This window comes from Balaenoptera borealis (genome assembly GCF_965194805.1).
Source record: "Balaenoptera borealis genome assembly, chromosome: 19".
NCBI lineage: Eukaryota > Metazoa > Chordata > Mammalia > Artiodactyla > Balaenopteridae > Balaenoptera > Balaenoptera borealis.
Genome location: NC_138878.1, coordinates 68,752,340 through 68,775,146, shown reverse-complemented (window position 1 = coordinate 68,775,146; position 22,807 = coordinate 68,752,340). Strand labels below are relative to the sequence as shown.

The 22,807-nt window shown below is 41.4% G+C and overlaps 1 protein-coding gene across 12 annotated transcripts in view; it reads left to right on the top strand.

Annotated features, from left to right (window-relative positions):
• The window catches only part of LOC309617240 (zinc finger protein 587B-like), a 141,188-nt gene that overhangs the window by 26,902 nt on the left and 91,479 nt on the right, over positions 1–22,807 (top strand). For 6 of the 12 annotated variants that reach the window (XR_014237825.1, XR_014237826.1, XR_014237827.1 and 3 more), the window contains exon 1: positions 11,725–11,861. The exons of 1 other annotated variant lie outside the window; for it this stretch is intronic. Coding sequence is in view for 4 of the 11 variants with exons in the window: in XM_082369145.1 (XP_082225271.1) it covers positions 11,544–11,861; positions 14,595–14,721 (445 nt within the window). In the remaining 7 variants the exon portion in view is untranslated. Of the gene's footprint in view, positions 1–8,993; positions 11,862–12,119; positions 12,198–14,594; positions 14,722–14,741; positions 21,523–22,807 lie in introns of those variants that run through there. 5 more of the 12 variants (XM_082369145.1, XM_082369146.1, XM_082369150.1 and 2 more) reach the window with 5 other exon arrangements.

The window sequence follows — 22,807 nt, the reverse complement described above, 5'->3', positions numbered from 1 at the left end:
AGATCCCTCTAGCTCCAGACCCCTCTATCCCCAGGGGCATGTCAGAAATAAATGGGGCGTCTCACAACCCACGATCTGGATCAGCCCCCATGGACTTACATGCATCGAGGAGGGGGCTGCTGGGTACTGAGGTCTCCGTGTGGATTCCCCAGTGGGAAATAATCTGGACAACTTGCTAAAGCTCCTTGAGCCTCAGTTTGCTGACTTGGAGATAGAGGTGTTAACTTTGGCCCCTGGGAGGATCAATGAAAGTAACAAAACACTGAGCACTTAACACCTGAATTCCAGGGTTTGTATTTTGAGCTTGTATGTGACGTGTTTATTTAAAATTTTAATAGAAAATATTTTCATAAGTTTCCTTTTCACAATTCTCTTATTGTACTTAGCTCTAACTTATTGGTACTTTTATTGTATTAGTAACATTCTCATTTTGTTCCATTTTATAGAGTGCCGTGTAAGTTAATATAAATGCCATGAAAATATACTGTGAAATTTTACTCAATCCATATGTGTATCATTGTTATAGCATATTTCTCCTGAATCCATTTACTCTGTGAGATTGAGAACACACTCATCAATTGATGGATTATCACAGAAATAGTTTGATTCTTTTTCAAGTGTACGGAGAGATCTCTTACTTCTGTTTGCCCTAACTGATAAATTAATTCTCTTCAGATCCTCTTTAAACATATTTCATTTATTATGCTGAAATGCAAAATGACCAATTCTATTAGAGTATGTTATTTCACTTTTTAAAAAAATTAATTTATTTATTTGGTTGCCTTGGGGCTTTGTTGCTGCGCGTGGGCTTTTCTCTAGTTGTGGCGATCAGGGGCTACTCTTCGTCACAGTGCGCGCGGGCTTCTCATTGCAGTGGCCTCTCCTGTTGCAGAGCACAGGCTGTAGGCGCGCAGGCTTCAGTAGTTGTGGTGCACGGGCTTAGTTGCTCCGCGGCACGTGGGATCTTCCCGGACCAGGGCTCGAACCCGTATCCCCTCCATTGGCAGGGGGATTCTTAACCCCTGCGCCACCAGGGAAGTCCCCCAGAAAGTCTTTTCACGTACGTTTTTTTGTTCATTAGTCTTTTTTCCTTCCCCTGAAACTCAATGCAAGTTTTGTTTATTTAAAAATAGTTTATTTAACATGATGTAAACAACAGATAACTACTTAGAAAATATTCTTATTTCAATGAATATTCATTTGAATGTACTGGAAAGGTTGCAAGTAAGTTTTGTTTTGTTTTGTTTTTTTCTTCCCTATTAAAAAGTGGGGCAGGGATTTACATTGTTACTTTTGTAATGTGGTCCCTGTCTCCATGTTAATGATGTTATAAGGAGAACATCACATACAAATGAAGTAAACAGTAAATTAGTTTTTGGGTTTTTTTAAATCAGTCATCAATTTTATACACATCAGTGTATACATGTCAATCCCAATCGCCCAATTCAGCACACCACCATCCCCACCCCACCGCGGTTTTCCCCCCTTGGTGTCCATACGTTTGTTCTCTACATCTGTGTCTAAACTTCTGCCCTGCAAACCGGTTCATCTGTAGCATTTTTCTAGGTTCCACATACATGCATTAATATACGATATTTGTTTTTCTCTTTCTGACTTACTTTACTCTGTATGACAGTCTCTAGATCCATCCATGTCTCAACAAATAACTCAATTTCATTCCTTTTTATGGCTGAGTAATATTCCATTGTATATATGTACCACATCTTCTTTATCCATTCGTCTGTCGATGGGCATTTAGGTTGCTTCCATGACTTGGCTATTGTAAATAGTGCTGCAATGAACATTGGGGTGCATGGGTCTTTTTGAATTATGGTTTTCTCTGGGTATATGCCCAGTAGTGGGATTGCTGGATCATATGGTAATTCTATTTTTAGTTTTTTAAGGAACCTCCATATTGTTCTCCATAGTGGCTGTATCAATTTACATTCCCACCAACAGTGCAAGAGGGTTCCCTTTTCTCCACACCCTCTCCAGCATTTATCGTTTGTAGATTTTCTGATGATGCCCATTCTAACTGGTGTGAGGTGATACCTCATTGTAGTTTTGATTTGCATTTCTCTAATAATTAGTGATGTTGAGCAGCTTTTCATGTGCTTCTTGGCCATCTGTATGTCTTCTTTGGAGAAATGTCTATTTAGGTCTTCTGCCCATTTTTGGATTGGGTTGTTTGTTTCTTTAATATTGAACTGAATGAGCTGTTTATATATTTTGGAGATTAATCCTTTGTCCGTTGATTCGTTTGCAAGTATTTTCTCCCATTCTGAGGGTTGTCTTTTCGTCTTGTTTATGGTTTCCTTTGCTGTGCAAAAGCTTTGAAGTTTCATTAGGTCCCATTTGTTTATTTTTGTTTTTATTTCCATTACTCTAGGAGGTGGATCAAAAAAGATCTTGCTGTGATTTATGTCAAAGAGTGTTCTTCCTGTGTTTTCCTCTAAGAATTTTATACTGTCCGGTCTTACATTTAGGTCTCGAATCCATTTTGAGTTTATTTTTCTGTATGGTGTTAGGGAGTATTCTAATTTCATTCTTCTACCTGTAGCTGTCCAGTTTTCCCAGCACCACCTATTCAAGAGACTGTCTTTTCTCCATTGTACATCTTTGCCTCCTTTGTCATAGATTAGTTGACCATAGGTGTGTGGGTTTATCTCTGGGCTTTCTATCTTGTTCCATTGATCTATGTTTCTGTTTTTGTGCCAATACCATATTGTCTTGATTACTGTAGCTTTGTAGTATAGTCTGAAGTTAGGGAGTCTGATTCCTCCAGCTCCATTTTTTTCCCTCAAGACTGCTTTGGCTATTCGGGGTCTTTTGTGTCTCCATACAAATTTTAAGATGATTTGTTCTAGTTCTGTAAAAAATGCCATTGGTAATTTGATAGGGATTGCATTGAATCTGTAGATTGCTTTGGGTAGTATAGTCATTTTCATAATATTGATTCTTCCAATCCAAGAACATGGTATATCTCTCCATCTGTTGGTATCATCTTTAACTTCTTTCATCAGTGTCTTATAGTTTTCTGCATACAGGTCTTTTGTCTCCCTAGGTAGGTTTATTCCTAGGTATTTTATTCTTTTTGTTGCAGTGGTAAATGGGAGTGTTTCCATAATTTCTCTTTCAGATTTTTCATCATTAGTGTATAGGAATGCAAGAGATTTCTGTGCATTAATTTTGTATCCTGCAACTTTACCAAATTCATTGATTAGCTCTAGTAGTTTTCTGGTGGCATTTTTAGGATTCTCTATGTATAGTATCATGTCATCTGCAAACAGTGACAGTTTTACTTTTTCTTTTCCAATTTGTATTCCTTTTATTTCTTTTTCTTCTCTGATTGCTGTGGCTAGGACTTCCAAAACTATGTTGAATAATAGTGGTGAGAGTGGACATCCTTGTCTCGTTCCTGATCTTAGAGGAAATGCTTTCAGATTTTCACCATTGAGAATGATGTTTGCTGTGGGTTTGTTGTATATGGCCTTTATTATGTTGAGGTAGGTTCCCTCTATGCCCACTTTCTGGAGAGCTTTTTTTTTTTTTTATCATAAATGGGTGTTGAATTTTGTCAAAAGCTTTTTTTGCATCTATTGAGATGATCATATGGTTTTTATTCTTTAATTTGTTAATATGGTGTATCACATTGATTGATTTGAGTATATTGAAGAATCCTTGCATCCCTGGGATAAATCCCACTTGATTGTGGTGTATGATCCTTTAATGTGTTGGTGGATTCTGTTTGCTAGTATTTTGTTGAGGATTTTTGCATCTATATTCATCAGTGATATTGGTCTGCAGTTGTTTTTTTTTTTGTAGTATCTTTGTCTGGTTTTGGTATCAGGGTGATGGTGGCCTCATAGAATGAGTTTGGGAGTGTTTCTTCCTCTGCAATTTTTTGGAAGAGTTTGAGAAGGATGGGTGTTAACTCTTCTCTAAATGTTTGATAGAATTCACCTGTGAAGCCATCTGGTCCTGGACTTTTGTTTGTTGGAAGATTTTTAATCACAGTTTCAATTTCATTACTTGTGATTGGTCTGTTCATATTTTCTGTTTCTTCATGGTTCAGTCTTGGAAGATTATACCTTTCTAAGAATTTGTCCATTTCTTCCAGGTTGTCCATTTTATTGGCATAAAGTTGCTTGTAGTAGTCTCTTAGGATCCTTTGTATTTCTGTGGTGTCTGTTGTAACTTCTCCTTTTTCATTTCTAATTTTATTGATTTGAGTCCTCTCCCTCTTTTTCTTGATGAGTCTGGCTAATGGCTTATCAATTTTGTTTATCTTCTCTAAGAACCAGCTTTTAGTTTTATTGATCTTTGCTATTGTTTTCTTTGTTTCTATTTCATTTATTTCCGCTCTGATCTTTATGATTTCTTTCCTTCTGCTAACTTTGGGTTTTGTTTGTTCTTCTTTCTCTAGTTCCTTTAGGTGTAAGGTTAGATTGTTTACTTGAGATTCTTCTTGTTTCTTGAGGTAGGATTGTATTGCTATAAACTTCCCTCTTAGAACTGCTTTTGCTGCATCCCATAGGTTTTGGATCGTCGTGTTTTTGTTTTAATTTGTCTCTAGGTAGTTTTTGATTTCCTCTTTGATTTCTTCAGTGATCTCTTGGTTATTTAGTAACGTATTGTTTAGCCTCCATGTGTTTGTGCTTTTCACGTTTTTTTCCCTGTAATTCATTTCTAATCTCAGAGCGTTGTGGTCAGAAAAGATGCTTGATATGATTTCAATTTTCTTAAATTTACTGAGGCTTGATTTGTGACCCAAGATGTGATCTATCCTGGAGAATGTTCCGTGCGCACTTGAGAAGAACGTGTAATCTGCTGTTTTTGGATGGAATGTCCTATAAATATCAATTAAATCTATCTGGTCTATTGTGTCATTTAAAGCTTCTGTTTCCTTATTTATTTTCATTTTGTATGATCTGTCCATTGGTGTAAGTGAGGTGTTAAAGTCCCCCATTATTATTGTGTTACTGTCAATTTCCTCTTTTATAGCTGTTAGCAGTTGCCTTATGTATTGAGGTGCTCCTATGTTGGGTGCATATATATTTATAATTGTTATGTCTTCTTCTTGGATTGATCCCTGGATCATTATGTAGTGTCCTTCCTTGTCTCTTGTAACATTCTTTATTTTAAAGTCTATTTTATCTGATATGGGTATAGCTACTCCAGCTTTCTTTTGATTTCCATTTGCATGGAATATCGTTTTCCATCCCTTCACTTTCAGTCTGTATGTGTCCCTAGGTCTGAAGTGGGTCTCTTGTAGACAGCATATATATGGGTCTTGTTTTTGTATCCATTCAGCAAGCCTGTGTCTTTTGGCCGGAACATTTGATCCATTCACGTTTAAGGTAATTATCAATATGTATGTTCCTATGACCATTTTCTTAATTGTTTTGTGTTTGTTTTTGTAGGTCCTTTTCTTCTCTTGTGTTTCCCACTTGGAGAAGTTCCTTTAGCATTTGTTGTAGAGCTGGTTTGGTGGTGCTGAATTCTCTTAGCTTTTGCTTGTCTGTAAAGCTTTTGATTTCTCCATCAAATCTAAATGAGATCCTTGCCAGGTAGAGTAATCTTGGTTGTAGGTTCTTCCCTTTCATCACTTTAAGTATATCATGCCACTCCCTTCTGTCTTGTAGAGTTTCTGCTTAGAAATCAGTTGTTAACCTTATGGGAGTTCCCTTGTATGTTATTTGTCATTTTTCCCTTGCTGCTTGCAATAATTTTTCTTTGTCTTTAATTTTTGCCACTTTGATTACTATGTGTCTCGGTGTGTTTCTCCTTGGGTTTATCCTGTATGGGACTCTCTGCGCTTCCTGGACTTGGGTTTGTATTTCCTTTCCCATGTTAGGGAAGTTTTTGACTATAGCCTCTTCAAATATTTTCTCTGGTCCTTTCTATCTCTCTTCTCCTTCTGGGACCCCTATAATGCAAATGTTGTTGTGTTTAATGTTGTCCCAGAGGTCTCTTAGGCTGTCTTCATTTCTTTTCATTCTTTTTTCTTCAGTCTGTTCCACAGCAGTGAATTCCACCATTCTGTCTTCCAGGTCACTTATCCGTTCTTCTGCCTCAGTTATTCTGCTATTGATTCCTTCTAGTGTATTTTTCATTTCAGTTATTGTATTGTTCATCTCTGTTTGTTTGTTCTTTAATTCTTCTAGGTCTTTGTTAAACATTTCTTGCATCTTCTCGATCTTTGCCTCCATTCTTATTCTGAGGTCCTGGATCATCTTCACTATCATTATTCTGAATTCTTTTTCTGGAAGGTTGCCTATCTCCACTTCATTTAGTTGTTTTTCTGGGGTTTTATGTTGTTCCTTCATCTGGTATATAGCCCTCTGCCTTTTCATCTTGTCTATCTTTCTGTGAATGTGGTTTTTGTTCCACAGGCTGCAGGATTGTAGTTTTTCTTGCTTCTGCTGTCTGCCCTCTGGTGGTTGAGGCTATCTAAGAGGGCTTGATGGGAGGCTCTGGTGGTGGGTAGAGCTGACTGTTGCTGTGGTGGTGAGAGCTCAGTCGCAAGTAAGTTTTTAAGAAATCCTGTTCAGTGAAATGTGGCTGATAAAAGTATGTGATAAAGTAATAAATATATAATTCTATAAGTATTCTATAGTCAGAATGTTTTGGAAATATTTAAAATTATCAGTCCACTTTAATTCTGGCTGGTTATAGGTAGATTTTGAAATCAAAATGAAATTTTCACAAATTAGATTATTGTATAGTAATTGGATAGTTTTCACAAAAATTGCCTGTTGCAAAATGTTGCCCAATGTTTTTATGGTTTTATGGATACTGAAAATATAGACAATTTTTTTACATTATACATGTTATTTTTGTCATTTAAATTTTTAGTTGTTACTGTATTTTGCCGCAGCAGTGAAATCCCAGAATCCTAACCACTAGGCCACCAGAGAACTCCCCACTTGAATTTTTATTTACAAAAATCAAAAGTATATTTTGTGGCCTTAAATAGGGGCTTAGCTTGTAATGACTTGCACACTTCAGTTTATTAAAAAAGAAAAATCTTTGTTTTACATTTTTTAATTTTAATTTTTTAATTGAAGTATAGTTGCTGTACAGTATTATATAAGTTACAGGTGTGCAATATAGCGATTCATAAGTTTTTTTTCTGCCTTTATTTTCTTATTTTTTATTTTTAAATTTATTTATTTATGGCTGTGTTGGGTCTTCATTTCTGTGTGAGGGCTCTCTCCAGCTGTGGCATGTGGGGGCCACCCCCCATCGCGGTGCGCGGGCCCCTCACCGTCACGGCCTCCCTTGTTGCGGAGCACAGGCTCCAGACGCACAGGCTCAGCAGTTGTGGCTCATAGGCCCAGCCGCTCTGCGGCATGTGGGATCCTCCCAGACCAGGGCTCGAACCCGTGTCTCCTGCACTAGCAGGCAGACTCTCAACCACTGCGCCACCGGGGAAGCCCTTCATAAGTTTTAAAGGTTATACTCCATTTATAGTTATAAAATATTGGCTATATTCCCCGTGTTGTTCAATATATCCTCGTAGTTTATTTTATACCTAATAGTTTGTACCTCTTACTCCTCTACCCCTCTATTGCCCCTTCCCCCTTCTGTCTCCCTTCTGGTAACCATTAGTTCTCTATATTTATGAGCCTGTTTCTTTTTTGTTATATTCACTAGTTTGTTGTATTTTTTATATATTCCACATATAAGTGATATCATACAGTATTTGCCTTTCTGTGTCTGACTTACTTCACTTTGTATGATAATCTCTAGGTCCATCCATGTTGCTGCAAATGTCAAATTTCCTTCTTTATGGCTAAGTAGTATCCCATCATACATTGCATTGGCCAAAAAGTTCGTTCGGGTTTTTCTGTACGATGCTATGGAAAAACCCAAATGAACTTTTTGGCCAACACAATATATACCACATCTTTTAAAACCATTCATCTATTGATGGGCATTTAGGTTGCCTCCATATCTTGGCCATTGTAAATTATGCTGCTGTGAACATTGGGATGCATGTATCTTTTTGAATTAGTGTTTTTGGTATTTTTGGATATATACCCTGGAGTGCAATTGCTGGGTCATGTGGTAATTCTGTTTTTAGTTTTTTAAACCTCCATACTGTTTTCCACAATGGCTGCACGGATTTACATTGCCACCAACAGTGTATGAGGGTTCCCCTTTTTCCACACCCTCTCCAGCATTTATTATTTTAAGACTTTTTGTGTTTTTCTTTTGCCGTGCTGTGCGGCTTGTGGGGTCTCAGTTTCCCGACGAGGGATTGAACCCGGGCCATGGCAGTGAAGCCCAGAATCCTAACCACTAGACCACCAGGGAACTCCCTATTTGTAGACTTTTTGATGATAGCCATTCTGACTTGTCAGCCTTTCTCTGTACACTTAACCCTCATTTGAAGCGCAGCCCCAGTGTCCCTTCACTTCAGGTCAAGTTGCTCTATCAGAGAGCCGCTGTGCCCATGAACTAATCTGCCAGCCTAGCTGAAACACCCCAGGCACCACCAAGGCTCACAACAAAATCCTAGTGATTCTGTAGAGCAGTGAATAAACAGTAGGCTTCAATGTCATCTTGCCTCAGTTACAACTGTCTCCACACCCATCTCATGTGCACACATTCCTCAGCATCCTTGGCCACCTGACAAATTATCCTCTCTCCCACACCAGTGCTTATGATGCCCCCCACCTTCACTCAGGTACCCAAGCTCTCTATGCACTTGTGGCACCCACCCTCCTCTTTCTGATTTGCTATTGGCATTACCATCATATTCAGGATTCCTCCTACTAATATCAACAAAAGGTCCCCCTGGTCCACAAACCGTCCACCACATTTTGTACATGTGTCCATCTGGAAGCCCTTCCCTTAGTTCCAGACCTGTGTGTCCAGCTGCCTGCTAAATAACTCCACTCTTTTTTTTTTTTTAAATTAATTTATTTATTTTTGGCTGTGTGTTGGGTCTTTGCTTCTGTGCGAGGGCCCTCTCCAGTTGCGGCAAGCGGGGGCCACTCCTCATCGCAGTGCGCGGGCCTCTCACTATCACGGCCCCTCCCGTTGCGGAGCACAGGCTCCAGACGCGCAGGCTCAGTAGCCGTGGCTCACGGGCCCAGCCGCTCCGCGGCATGTAGGACCCTCCCAGACCAGGGCTCGAACCCGTGCCCCCCGCACTGGCAGGCAGACTCTCAACCACCGCACCACCAGGGAAGCCCTTCCACTCTTTTGTTCTATGAAATATCTCATACCCTCAACTTGGCCAAAAAGGAAACTGCTGATATCCCCAACGAGAATTATTTCCACTATAGAACACCCAACACAGCTGATGGAGCTTCCATCCTTCCACCTCCCAACACGAAAAATCTTGGTGTCATACCTGACTCCTACCTTACTTTCTCTCAACATCACAATCCGAAAAACCAGGCTGTCCCGTTTTAGAAATTTATTTATTTATTTTTGGCTGCGTTGGATCCTTGTTGCTCCACGTGGGCTTTCTCTAGTTGCGGTGGGCAGGGGCTACTCTTTGTTTTGGTGCTCAGGCTTCTCATTGCGGTGGCTTCTCTTGTTGTGGAGCACAGGCTCTAGGTGCGTGGGCTACAGTAGTTGTGGCACTTGGGCTCAGTAGTTGTAGCTCGCGGGCTCTAGATCACAGGCTTAGTAGTTGTGGTGCATGGGCTTAGTTGCTCCATGGCATGTTGGATCTTCCCAGACCAGGGCTCGAACCCGTGTCCCCTGCATTGGCAGGTGGATTCTTAACCACCCCGCCACCAGGGAAGTCTGGCTGTCCTGTTTTAAAAAACTGATTCAAAAATTCATTAACTTCTCCCACCTCCACAACCACGACAATGGCCCACACCGACAGCACTCACCCCAATGTCTTGGAGGTGAAACCAACTGGAACCCTGGATGTGGGATTTCCACCAGGCAGATTCCTGGGGGCAGTACCCATCCAGCACAGTTGCAGGGATAGGACCACTACTCCAGTGGGTCTGGAAGGCAGAGCATTGAGCCAAAAAGGATTATTTATGAGCCATAAGATCTCATGATGTTTGCCTTGCTAGGTTTTGGACTTTTTTAGGACCCCTCACTCCTTTATTTCCCATTTCCCCCATTTGTAATGGAAATGTCTATCCTATGCCTGTCCCACTATTACATTTTGGAAGCATGGAGCTTTTGGTTTCACAGCTGGAGAGCAGTTTTGCCTCAGGATTGATTGTACTTTGAGTCTCATTCATATCTGACTTAGATGATATGTAGATGAGTCTTTGAACTTTCTAATATCACACTAAAACTTACTATAAAGTTACACACTTTTTCTTTCATGTTTCCTTTCTGTGTTCATTGAAGAGTGTAAGCTGCATGAAAACAGAGGTTTTTGTCTGTCATGGTTCTCATGCACCTGAAACAGTGCCTGACACTGAGTATTTTGTTCAATGAAAATTTATTAGAACCGTGAATAAACATGGCACCCGAAATTCTTGTTCACTTTTACTGGTCTGACTACTCTTAACGTCCACTCCAATTCTTTCTCCAAGCCGGTATTAATGTTTTCAAGAATAAAAGCCCTACCAAAAGTTCTCTGAAGTATTAACTGTCTTCAACATCATCTACTATTTCCCCAGAGCGATATCTGCCCCTGTCTTTGAATAACTACATAAATATTAATAACTTTCCAACACCTGCATTTCAAAACTCTTTTTCTGATATTATCTCATTTCCCCATGAAGAACTCTACCTGCAATCACTGTAAAATGATAATCACTTACCAGCAAGGACACGAGATCATAAGCTTAAGACACCCTCCTTTATATGAGTGTTCAGATACTCCCTTCCACACGTGCTGTGACTTTGAAAGTTGCAGCTATTGGCCCATACTACAATGACATTAGTTAAGTTGCTCTCCGTTTGAGATAGATGTCTGTACACTAAAAGGAATTGAGTTTATGTTAGGAAATGGAATAAGATATTATATGGATGAAAGTGTTTCTTAATGGGTAGGACACAATCACCGACTCTATAGGCAAGAGAGAAGCTTTGTGTGGAACCGGAGGTAAAACTCCTGCTTGTCCACCTAATTTAGAATATCCATCTTCTTTCTTCACAGTCATGGCACTGTACGGACTGATTTCTCTTGCTCATAGCCTATCATAATACAACTCAGAAAACTGACTATGGCTTCAGATACATGCATTTGAAGAACAGTTATATAATGTGTCCAGCTACGCGCTGAGTCATGTCTGAACGACTCTATAATAATATGGCCATTTAGATCTGTACATTTGAGAGCATCTCAAATAATATTTTTACTTTCTGGGAGCTGACTGAGCATCACGAAGTCTGACATTTTGTCACTTTGCTGCACTTAACAATGAACAGAGCCCCTCCCTTCCTTGAGGTAGGATGATTGTTTTCCAGCATCCCTCCCGGTGCCGCGTGGCAAAAGTTCTGGTCGGTCAGAAAGGAGAACCCCCTTTGCGGCGGCTTCTAAAGCCCTGCGAACTACATTACCCGGAAGATCCTGCACCGAGGTGAGCCAAGGCACACCAGGATAAATGCATTTCCGGGAGAATTCTTCACGTCGGGGCAGGACTTCCGGCCTCCTCCTCGTGGCGGCCATTTTAACTGCCCTGGGTCTGTTCTCGCTATGGGGCAACGGGGTGACGGGACTGAAAAAATGCGAGAGAAGGCACTGTCCGCGCGCCACAGAGGCGGGTCTGAGGTTCGGCGACACCGCCCGGAGTGCCCCGCGTCAGGCCCGGGAGACGGACCGCCGTGTCTGCGTCCCACCTCCTCTCTCGATGCTCACGGCCCCGTTCCGCCCACGGACTGCTATGGCGTCTGCGGCGGCGGCGCTGAGGGACCCGCCTCAGGTAGACGCTCGGCCTCCGGGCCCTCACCGCCCTCACCCCACCGGACACTAAAGCCCCGAGTGCGGGGCGCCTGCTCATGTGCCCGCAGCCCAGGCTGTGTCCAGGACTGTGAGGCGGTCCTGGGTGGGGCCCTGTTTCTGACAGTGTGATGGCGCGTGGGAGAGGGTGGCATGCGGAGGGACCGGCAGGTGCAAAATCTTGGAGGTCGGGCTGAGGCGGGAGGATTCGGGAAACCTGGGGTCCATCTGATGTCTGCAGGAAACAGAGTGAGCCGGAGTGGCACCTGGACCGGCAGAGAGGTTGTACCCTTTTCTGAGGGACCTGGAGGCCGTGGAGGTTAGTGGACAGAAGAGGGACACATTATGTGTTAGGGTTTTAAAAGTTATCAAAATGCTGCTCAGAGAGGGAACAGACTGGAATGTGGGTAACGAAGACATTGAGACAGAGAGAAGTAGAGCCTTTGTCCAAGGTCAGAGATCTGGTAAGAGGCAGCTCTAAGATTGAAACCCAGACGTTAGTAAGTTACCCGAGGTCCAGGTTCCAGGGTTGGGTGGGAATACAGGGGAGTCCTGCGCACATGGAGCCCAGCCATGGTTGCCTTCCACTTCCCACGTGTTCTGAACGTTGCAAAAGCACTTAGGGATCCTACACAAGGCAGGAGAGGGTGTCCCAGTCCCTCACTGGTAGTGACACCACCCATAGGGTGGCTGGGTATTGTGTCTTGAGAGTCTTCCCTTGATATAGTCTCAGCTCTTAGCTCTGCGGGCCCTGAGGATGTTCTCAAGCTGTGGGTCCTGTGTGCAGGACAAGGGTAACATACAGGTGTTCACTTTCCTGACAACCTGTGTAAACTGTTGGAACCTGTACGGAAGGTTATCCCAGGAGCAGATACTAGCATGTGCAAATGCTTGGAGGTGTGACTGAGTTGGGAACAGGGTACAGCAGGTCTTCATTCTTTCGGTTAGGAACAAAGAGCAGGGGACCTGGTAATTAGGCCTATGATGTGGCTGTCTGAGAAGTTGGGCATCATTTATGGAAGTAATGAGAGGTTTGAATAAGAGGAAGTGTTGGTACTAACCAGGGTTCAGTAGGCTCCATTTGGCTGGAGAGAAGAGAAAAGACTATGGAGTTAAGGAAGGAGGCAGTGAGCCCAGGAAGAGGTTACTGTTGTAATCCAGGTGAGTGTTGAAGGAACAGAACTGTGGCCATGAAGGTAGGAGACAAGTTTGGATTCTAAGTACATTTTTTAAAAAGAGCCAAGTAGATTTTTGGATGTTCTGGTAAGGGAGAGGTTAGGGATGACTCCAGGGTTTTTGGCCCTAGGAGCTGAAGGAACGGATCCTTCATCAACTTGGATGTGACAGATGCAGTATGTTTATTTCCTTGTGCATATCAGAAATTTTGTTTTGGTCTTTTTATGGGTCTGGGGTGTTTCAGAGTACAGTGAGTGGAGCCATCAAATGGGCAGCTGGACATATATGTCTGAAATTTAGGGAAGGGCTCCGGATGGAGACTTTCAAGAGTGGTGGCTATTATAAGGACCAGAGCAGAGATGTGGATGACATTTCAAAAGTAGAATGCAGGTTAGAGTCGTAATGCTATTAGCGCATCAGAAAGACTAGGGTGCATGCCGAGGAGTGGTTCTCTTGCTTAGCACCTGGTTGAGGTTCCTGACTATAACAAACACAGGTGAGAGAGAGAATGGCTCTGGATTGTCTGGGAGAGAAGATGATCTGGCAGGTGACCAAGGCTACCATGGGATGAATGGGTGCAAAATACGTGGTTTGGGAGGCAGAGAAATAATTGAGACAATTTGACACTGAGGCCAGGGCTCCTGCTAATTCACTACTGTCCAGATTCTCCAGAATTGTGTAGTGAGCCTTGTTGGGGTCTAGAGTGTTTTAGTCTTGCTGGTGGATAAGATCCAGGGTAAATGGTGTCATTTGTGAAAGTCGTTATGCCTGGCAGGGAGATTGTAAGGGCTGGGGTTGTGAGGAAGTTTGAGTAGAGAGAGGAGGGTTGTGACTGTTGAGGGGACAGGCAATCAGACAGTGCATCACAGAAGTAGAAGAATGTCATGGGTGTCTGTAATTCACATGTGGTTCTGAGTGGCTAATATTGAAGCAAGGATCAGAAGCAGGTGGAGAGGCCTGCTAAGCTGCATATGGGACTTTCCCTGGTATTGGGATTCATCAGAGGTCTCGGATGGTACTGAGTCGTGTTTGAGTGTCAAGGACTCTCTGGAAGCTATGGGCCACGTTTATGAGTCAGTAGAGGGAAATGCCTGTGTTGTAGAACAGGGAGGTGGCAAAACTGGGAGTGTAGCCCTGGGGAGTGATGATGTTAGAGAGTGAGAGTCTACAGAATGATGTGTTGATAGCCCCATGGCCCTGGTATTGGGGACTTAATGGTGAAGCATGAGCCCAGGTTTGACTGTGTCTTGTATGTACAGTCTGGGAGACTCCAGGGGAATTGCTTGGCAGGAGGGATGGGGCTCTGCTAGCCAGGCCCAGAGCTTACATGGCATCTATATGTCTCCCTGACTGTTATTGCTGAGGGCTGAACACAGTGGTTCATGGCACCTGAGGAGAGAGTGAGCATCAGTAGCACCAGGTCCTGGTATCTCCTTTGAGGTGGGAAGCTTGGGAGGAGGATGATAGTGGGGTAGATTGTGTGGTGATGGACTGTGGGTTCTCAGAGTGTTTATTGTTTCATCTGTCCCCATGTTGACAGGATAGTATGACCTTTGAAGACATTGCCGTGTACTTCTCGTGGGAGGAATGGAGGCTCCTTGATGAGGTTCAGAGGCACTTGTACCACGATGTGATGCTGGAAAACTTTACACTCATATCCTCACTGGGTAAGACTCTCACAGCCTTCCCAGTGACCTGGAGTGAGCTCTGTATTCTGGCTCACCCCCCTTTTCTGTGGGGGTGCTCTGTCCTTGTGACATGTGGACCTCAGGCACTGCTTGTTTCCCCAGCTTTCTGGGTAGTTGCTGTGGTAGGTATGCCTGGGTTGTTCGCACTCCATTCTTCTCTCCCCTGCAACCCCAATATTTGCTGTACCGGATCCTCACTGGGAAGAATTTGAGGTCTGTAGTCCTGCAGTGCGTTTAATGATCTGTACCATCTTGTAACTGAAGGTTTGTGCTTTTCGAGCAACAACTTCCCATTTCTCCTATCCCACAGCCCCTGGCCTTCTACTCTCTGTTTCTGTGAGTTCAACAATTTTGTTTGTTTTAAATTCTACATGTAAGTGATATCATACATTATTTGGAATAATGTCCGTCTTGTTCATCCATGTTGTCCCATATGGCAGGACTTCCTTTGTTTTTAAGGCTAAATAATATTCAAGGCATGCATGTGTATGTGTGAGTATATCACACCTTGTTTATCCATCCCTACGTGGGTGGACACTCAGGTTGTTTCCATATCTTGTGTATTATCCATAATGCTGCTGTGAACGTGACAGTGCAGGTTATCTTTTCCCCTTTGGATTTCATTTCTTTTGGCTATATTCCAAGCAGTGGGACTGCTGGATTGTATGATAGTTCTGTTTTGAATTTTTGAGGAACTTCCATACTGTTTATTCATAATGCCTGTACCAGTTTATCTTGCTACCAAGTGTACAAGGGTTCCCTTATCTGTATATCTTTGCCAACCCTTACCTCTTTCTTTCTTCCTCCCTCCCTCCCTCCTTCCCTCCTTCCCTCCCTCCCTTCCCTTTTCTTTCTTCTTTCCTTCCTTCCTTCCTTCCTTCCTTCCTTCCTTTCTCTCTCTCTCTCTCTTTCTTTCTTTCTTTCTTTCTTTCTTTCTTTTTCTTTCTTTCTTTCTTTCTTTCTTTCTTTCTTTCTTTCTTTCTTTCTTTCTTTCTTTCTTTCTTTCTTTCTTTCCTTTCTTCCTTCCTTCCTTCCTTCCTTCCTTCCTTCCTTCCTTCCTTCCTTCCTTCCTTCCTCTCTCTCTCTCTTTCTTTTTCTTTCTTTCCTGGAGTATTGGTGCTTTACAGTATTGTGTTAGTTTGTACTGTACAGCAAAGTGCATCAGCTATACATATACATATATCCCCTATTTTTTGGATTTCCTTCTCATTTAGGTCACCATAGAGCATTGAGTAGAGTTACCTGTGCTATACAGTATGTTCTCATTAGTTACCTACTTTATACACAGTATCAGTAGTGTATATATGTCAATCCCAATCTCCCAATTCATCCCACCCTCTTGTCTTTTTGATGATAGCCATCCTAACAGTTATATAGTAATATCTCATTGTGGTTTGGATTTACATTTCCCTGATGATTAGTGAGGAAGAACAATTTTTCATATACTTGTTAGCCATTTGTATATCATCTTTGGAATAATGCCTAATCAGATCCTCTGCCCATATTTTTATTTTGTAAAAACAGGTACAAAGTTTATTGCTAGAGACATAGCACAACAGCAAGTGGGAGAGCACACCAAGAAACAGTTTGCTTAGTTAAGACCCTCTGCCCATATTTTAATCAGATTGTTCTGTTTCTGCTGATTTGTATGAGTACATTACGTGTTTAAAATATTATCCTTTTATTAGGTACATGGCTTGCAAATATTTTCTCCCATTCTGTAGGTGGCATTTTAATTTTTTTGATTGTTTCTTTTGCTGTGCAGAAAAGCTTTTTTGGTTGATGCAGTTTCACTTGTTATTTTTTTTCCCTGTACATTTCATGTTGTATTAAAAAAAAAATCATTACCAAGACAACTGCCAAGTAGCGTATTCCCTGTTTTTTTCCCCCAAGGAGTTTTACATTTTCACGTCTTCTGTTTAACTCTTCAATCTACTCTGAGTTAATTATTAGTAGTAGGGGCCAGGTTTCATTGTTTTGCATGTGAATATCCAGTTTTCCCAACACCTTTTATTGAAGAGACTGTTCTTTCCCCATCCTGTGTTCTTTGCACCCTTGTCAAAGATTAGTTTACCATATATGTTTGGGACTTTTTCCTGGGTTCTTTATCCTGTTCCATTCCTCTGTGTGTCTGTTTTTATGACAGTACCATACTGTTTTGATTACTGCAGCTTCACAATGTATTTCAAAATCAGGAAGTTTGATATCTTCAGCTCTGATCTTCTTGCTCAAGATTGCTTTGACTCTTTGAGGTCATTTGTGGCTTTAGGATTCATGTTCTATTTCTGTGAAAAATTCCATTGTGATTTTGATAGGAATTGTATTGAATCTGTATATCGCATTGTGTAGTGTGGACATTGTAACATTATTAATTCTTCCTATACAAGGACATTGGATATCTTTTCATTTATTTGTGTCACTTGCTTTTATCAGTGTCTTACAATTTTCAGAGTCCAGATCTTTTACTTTCTTGGTTAAATTTATTCATAGTTTCTTATTCCGATATTTCATTCTTAGTTTATAGAAATGCAACTGATTTTTGCATATTGATTTTGTGTCCTGCAACTTTACTGAATTTGTTTAATATTTGTAACACTTTTAGGGGAGAGTCTTTAGGGTACTCTATATATAAGATCATGCCTTCTGCAGACTCAGTTTTACTTCTTTTAAGATTTTATTATTATTACTTTTTTCTCTTGACCAAGTGTTCTGGGTATGCCTTCCAGAACAATACTGAATAGAAATGAGGACAGTGAGCATCTTTTTTTTTTTTTTTTAAATAAATTTATTTATTTATTTTTGGCTGCATTGGGTCTTTGTTGCTGTGTGCGGGCTTTCTCTAGTTGTGGCGAGTGGGGGCTACTCTTTATTGTGGTCAGTGGCTTCTCATTGCAGTGGCTTCTCTTGTTGCGGAGCACGGGCTCTGGGTGCATGGGCTTCTTCGTTGCACTGCGTGGGTGCAGTTGTTAAGAATCCACCTGCCAGTGCAGGGGATATGGGTTCGAGCCCAGGTCTGGGAAGATCCCACATGCTGCAGAGTAATTAAGCCTGTGCGCCACAACTACTGAGCCTGTGCTCTAGAGCCCATGAGCCACAACTTCTGAGCCCACATACCACAACTACTGAAGCCCGTGCACCTAAAGCCCGTGCTCCACAACAAGAGAAGCCACTGCAATGAGAATCCTGCGCGCTGCAACAAGGAGTAGCCTCCCCTCACTGGAACTAGAGAAAGCCCGCATGCAGCAATGAAGACCCAAGGAAGGGAGGGAGGGAAGAAGGAAGGAAGGAAGGCAAACAATGGCTGTATTTCTCTGTGCTGTAAAATATATCCTTGTTGCTTAGCTTGTTGGGAGATTTTTTTTTTAAATAAATATACTATATGTCTTTTTTTATATATATATAAATTTATTTATTTATTTTTGGCTGTGTTGGGTCTCCGTTTCTGTGCGAGGGCTTTCTCTAGTTGCAGCGAGTGGGGGCCACTCTTCATCGCGGTGCACGGGCCTCTCACTATCGTGGCCTCTCTTGTTGCGGAGCACAGGTTCCAGACGCGCAGGCTCAGTAGTTGTGGCTCATGGGCCCAGTTGCTCCGCGGCATGTGGGATCTTCCCAGACCAGGGCTCAAACCCCTGTCCCCTGCATTGGCAGGCAGATTCTCAACCACTGCGCCACCAGGGAAGCCCTTGTTGGGAGATTTTTGATTAATGATTCAGTTTCCTTACTTGTTACTGACCTATTCAGATTTTTTTCTTCATGATTTAGTGTTGCTAAGTTGTTTGTTTCAAAGAATTTCTTCTACTTTATCCAGTTTGTTGTCATTTAATTGTTCATTATAGTTTTTTATGATCTTTGTGTATCTATAGTATCAGTTGTAATATCTCCTCCATTTCTGATTTCATTTATTTGAGTCTCCTCTTTTCTAATTTAATGTAGCTGAAGGTTTGTCAATTTTGGTTCTTTTCAAAAACCAGCTCTTAGCTTTGTTAACCTTACTATTGTTTCTTCAGTCTGTATTTTATTTCTGCTCTGACCCTTGTTATTTCCTTCCTTCTACATTTGAGCTTAGTTGTTTTTTTCCTAGTTCCTTGTGGTGTAAAGTGAGTTTCTGTATTTGAGATTTTTCTTTTTCCTTAATATAGACATTTATTGCTATCAGGTTTACTTTTAGAAATTCTTTTGCTACATCTCATTAGTTTTGGTATGTTTTGATCCATTTTACTTTGTCTCAAGATAATTTTACTTTTCCTTCTGATTTTGTTTCTTCAACACACTAATGGTTCAGGAATGTGTTTTTTTTTTTTTTAATATTCATTTATTTATTTATTTGGTTGCATGGGGTCTTAGTTGCAGCATGTGTGCTCCTTAGTTGAGGCTTGCCGGCTCCTTAGTTGCGGCACATGGGCTCCTTAGTTGTGGCATGTGAACTCTTAGTTGCGGCATGCATGTGGGATCTAGTTCCCTGACCAGGGATTGAACCTGGGCCCCCTGCATTGGGGGCGTGGAGTCTTATCCACTGCGCCACCAGGGAAGTCCCAGGAATGTGTTGTTTAATATTCATATATGTTTGAACTTTCCTGCATTCACAAATATATTATGTTACTGATTTTTAGTTTCCAACCCTTATGGCTGGATAAGATTCTTGATATGATTTCAGTCTTCTTAAATGTGTTAAGACTTGTTTTGTGACCTAACATATGATCTCTCTTAGAGAGTGTTCTGTGTCCACTTGAAAAGAATGTATTCTGCTGTAGTTGAATTGCATGTTCTGTGTATGTTTGTTAGGTTGAGGTGGTCTAAAGTTCCATTCACTATTTGGTCAATGTTTGAGCTAAAATGTCATTTAAATATTTCCTTATTGATTTTCTATTTGGTTAATCTACCCATTCTCAAAAGATGGGTATTGGAGTCTGCTAATACTATTTCATTGCTTTCTTTTCTACTTTCCACTTTCTTAATGTTTGCCTTATACATTTAAGTGCCCTGGTGTTAGATGCATATTACTTATAATATGTTCTGTTCTCTTGATGAGTCAACACCTTTATTATTATTTAATCACTTTCTTTGTCTCTTGTGATAGGTTTTGAGTTGAAGTTTATTTTTCTTGCCTAAATGTAGGCTATTTATAAGAATAAGCTACTGATTTTTGGTTTCCATTTGTATGGAGTTTTTTTTCAGTTCCTTCTCTTTCAGCTTATTTGTGTCCTTAAAGCTGAAGCGAGTCTCTTGAAGGCTTTATCCTCAGCCACTGTGTGTCTTCTGAATAGAGAGAATTTTGTAAGGACTTTCTAATTGCCATATTGTTAATTTTTGTAGTTCCTTAGTTCCTTTTTTTCTTTCTCACTTTCTTCCTTTGTGATTTGATGGTTTTCGGTAGCAGTGTTCTTTGATTCCTTTCTCTTTCTCTTTTGTGTATCTACTGTAGGTTTTTGCTTTTGTGTTTACCATCAGGTTTGCATGAAGCATAACAGTATTTTAAGCTGATAACAACTTAATGTCAGTTCTATACAAAAAGTCCCATTTTAGAACCCTCCTACACTGTTGTTGGGAATGTAAGTTGGTGTAGCCACTGTGGAAAACAGTATGGAGGTTCCTCAGAAAGCTAAAAGAATTACCATATGATCCAGCAATCCCTCTCTTGGGCATATATCCATACAAAACATAATTCAAAAAGATATATGCACCCAAATGTTCATAGCAGCACTATTCACAATAGCCAAGACATGGAAACAACCTAAATGCCCATCAATAGATGAACGGTTTAAAAAGATGTGGTATATATTGGGTTGGACAAAAAGTTCATTCGGGTTTTTCCATAACATCTTATAGAAAAACCCAAACGAACTTTTTGGCCAACCCAGCATATACGATGGGATACTACTCAGCCATAAAGAAGGAAGTTTGACATTTGCAGCAATATACATGGACCTAGAGATTATCATACTAAGTGAAGTAAGTCAGAAAGAGAAAGACAAATAACATATGATGTCACTTATATGTGGAGGCTAATGTATGACACAAATGAACCTATCTGTGAAACAGCAACAGAATCACAGAGATAGAGAACAGACTGGTGGTTGCTAATAGGGAGGGGGTTGGGGAAGGGATGGAGTGGGAGGTTGGGATTAGCAGGTGTAAGCTGTTGTTTTTTTTTTTTTTTTTTTTTTTTTGTTTATTTTGGCTGTGTTGGGTCTTAATGGCGACACGCGGGATCTTTGTTGTGGCACGCAGGCTTCTCTCTAGTTGTGATTACGGGCTCCAGAGAGTGCGGGCTGTGCAGTTGTGGCATGTGGACTACAGAGTGCATGGATTCTATAGTTTGCGGCACGCAGGGTCTCTAGTTGAGCCACGTGGTCTTAGTTGCCCCGTGGCATGTGGGATCTTAGTTCCCCGACCAGGGATCAAACCCACATCCCCTGCATTGGAGGGCGGATTCTTTTTTTTTTTTTTAATTTTTTTTTTTTTTTTAATTTTTAGCTGTGTTGGGTCCTCGTTCCTGTGCGAGGGCCCTCTCCTGTTCTGCCGAGCGGGGGCCACTCCTCATCGCGGTGCGCGGGCTCCCCACCATCAAGGCCTCTCCTGCTGCGGAGCACAGGCTCCAGACGCACAGGCCCAGCAACTGTGGCCCACGGGCCCAGCTGCTCTGCGGCACGCGGGATCCCCCCAGACCAGGGCCCGAACCTGCGTCCCCTGCATTGGCAGGCAGACTCTCAACCACTGCGCCACCAGGGAAGCCCTGGAGGGCGGATTCTTAACTGCTGGACCACCAGGGAATTCCCAGGTGTAAGCTTTTATATCTAGAATGAATAAACAACAAAGTCTTACCGTATAGTACAGAGAAGTATATATCCAGTATCCTCTGATAAGCCATAAAGGAAAAGAATATTTTAAAAAAAGAATGTATATATATATGTATAACTGAATCACTTTGCTTTATAGCAATAATTAATACAACATTGTAAATCAACTATACTTCAATAAAAATAAATAAATAAAAGGGGGAAAAGTCCCCTTTTAGTATCTCACCCCTTTTGCATTTATGTTTTTTTTTTATTTTCTTATTTTTGGCTGTGTTGGGTCTTTGTTGCTGCGTGTGAGCTTTTCTCTCCAGTTGCGGTGAGCAGGGGCTACTCTTCGTTGCAGTGTGCGGGCTTCTCATTGCAGTGGCTTCTCTTGTTACACAGCATAGGCTCTAGGCATGCGGGCTTCAGTAGTTGTGGCATGCAGGCTCTAGAGCTCAGGCTCAGTAGTTGTGGCACACGGGCTTAGTTGCTCCATAGCATGTGGGTTCTTCCCAGACCACGGCTCGAACCCATGTCCCCTGCATTGGCAGGTGGATTCTTAACCATTGTTCCACCAGGGAAGTCCCTGAATTTATGTTTTTGATGTGACAGTTTATATCTTTTTATACTTGTAGTCATTAAGAAATAATTGTGGCTGTATTAATTTTTAATATTTTTGTCTTTTGTCATTTATACTAGTATTAAATGATTACCACACCACCATGTTACAGTGTTAGCATATTCTGAATTTGAGTATATACTTAACCTTTACTACTGTGCCTCATATTTTTGTATATCTTCCTGTTACTAATTAGTGTTCTCTTTTCAGCTTGAAAAGCTCCATTTAACATTTCTGGTAAGGCAGGTTGAATGGTGATGAACTCTCCCAGCTTTTGTTTATGTTGGAGAGTTTTTATCACTCCTTCATTTCTGAAGGACAGCTTTGCCAGATAAAGTATTCCTTAGTTGGTAGTTTTTTTTTCCTTCTGCATTTTGAATTTAATGTCCCACTCTCTCCTGGTCTGCATGGGTTCTGCTGAGAAATGTGCTTATAGCCTTACAGGGGTTCTCTTGTATGTGATGAGTTTCTTTTCTTTTGCTGCTTTCAAAATTCTTTGTCTTTGACTTTTCAGACTTTCATTTCACTGTCTCAGTGAAGATCTTGTTGGATTGAATCTGGATGGGGACCTATGCACATCATGTACCTACATATCCTCACCTCTCTCTCCTGATTTGGTTGATTGTTTCCACCATTTTTTATTTAAATAAGCTTTTTGCTCCTTTCT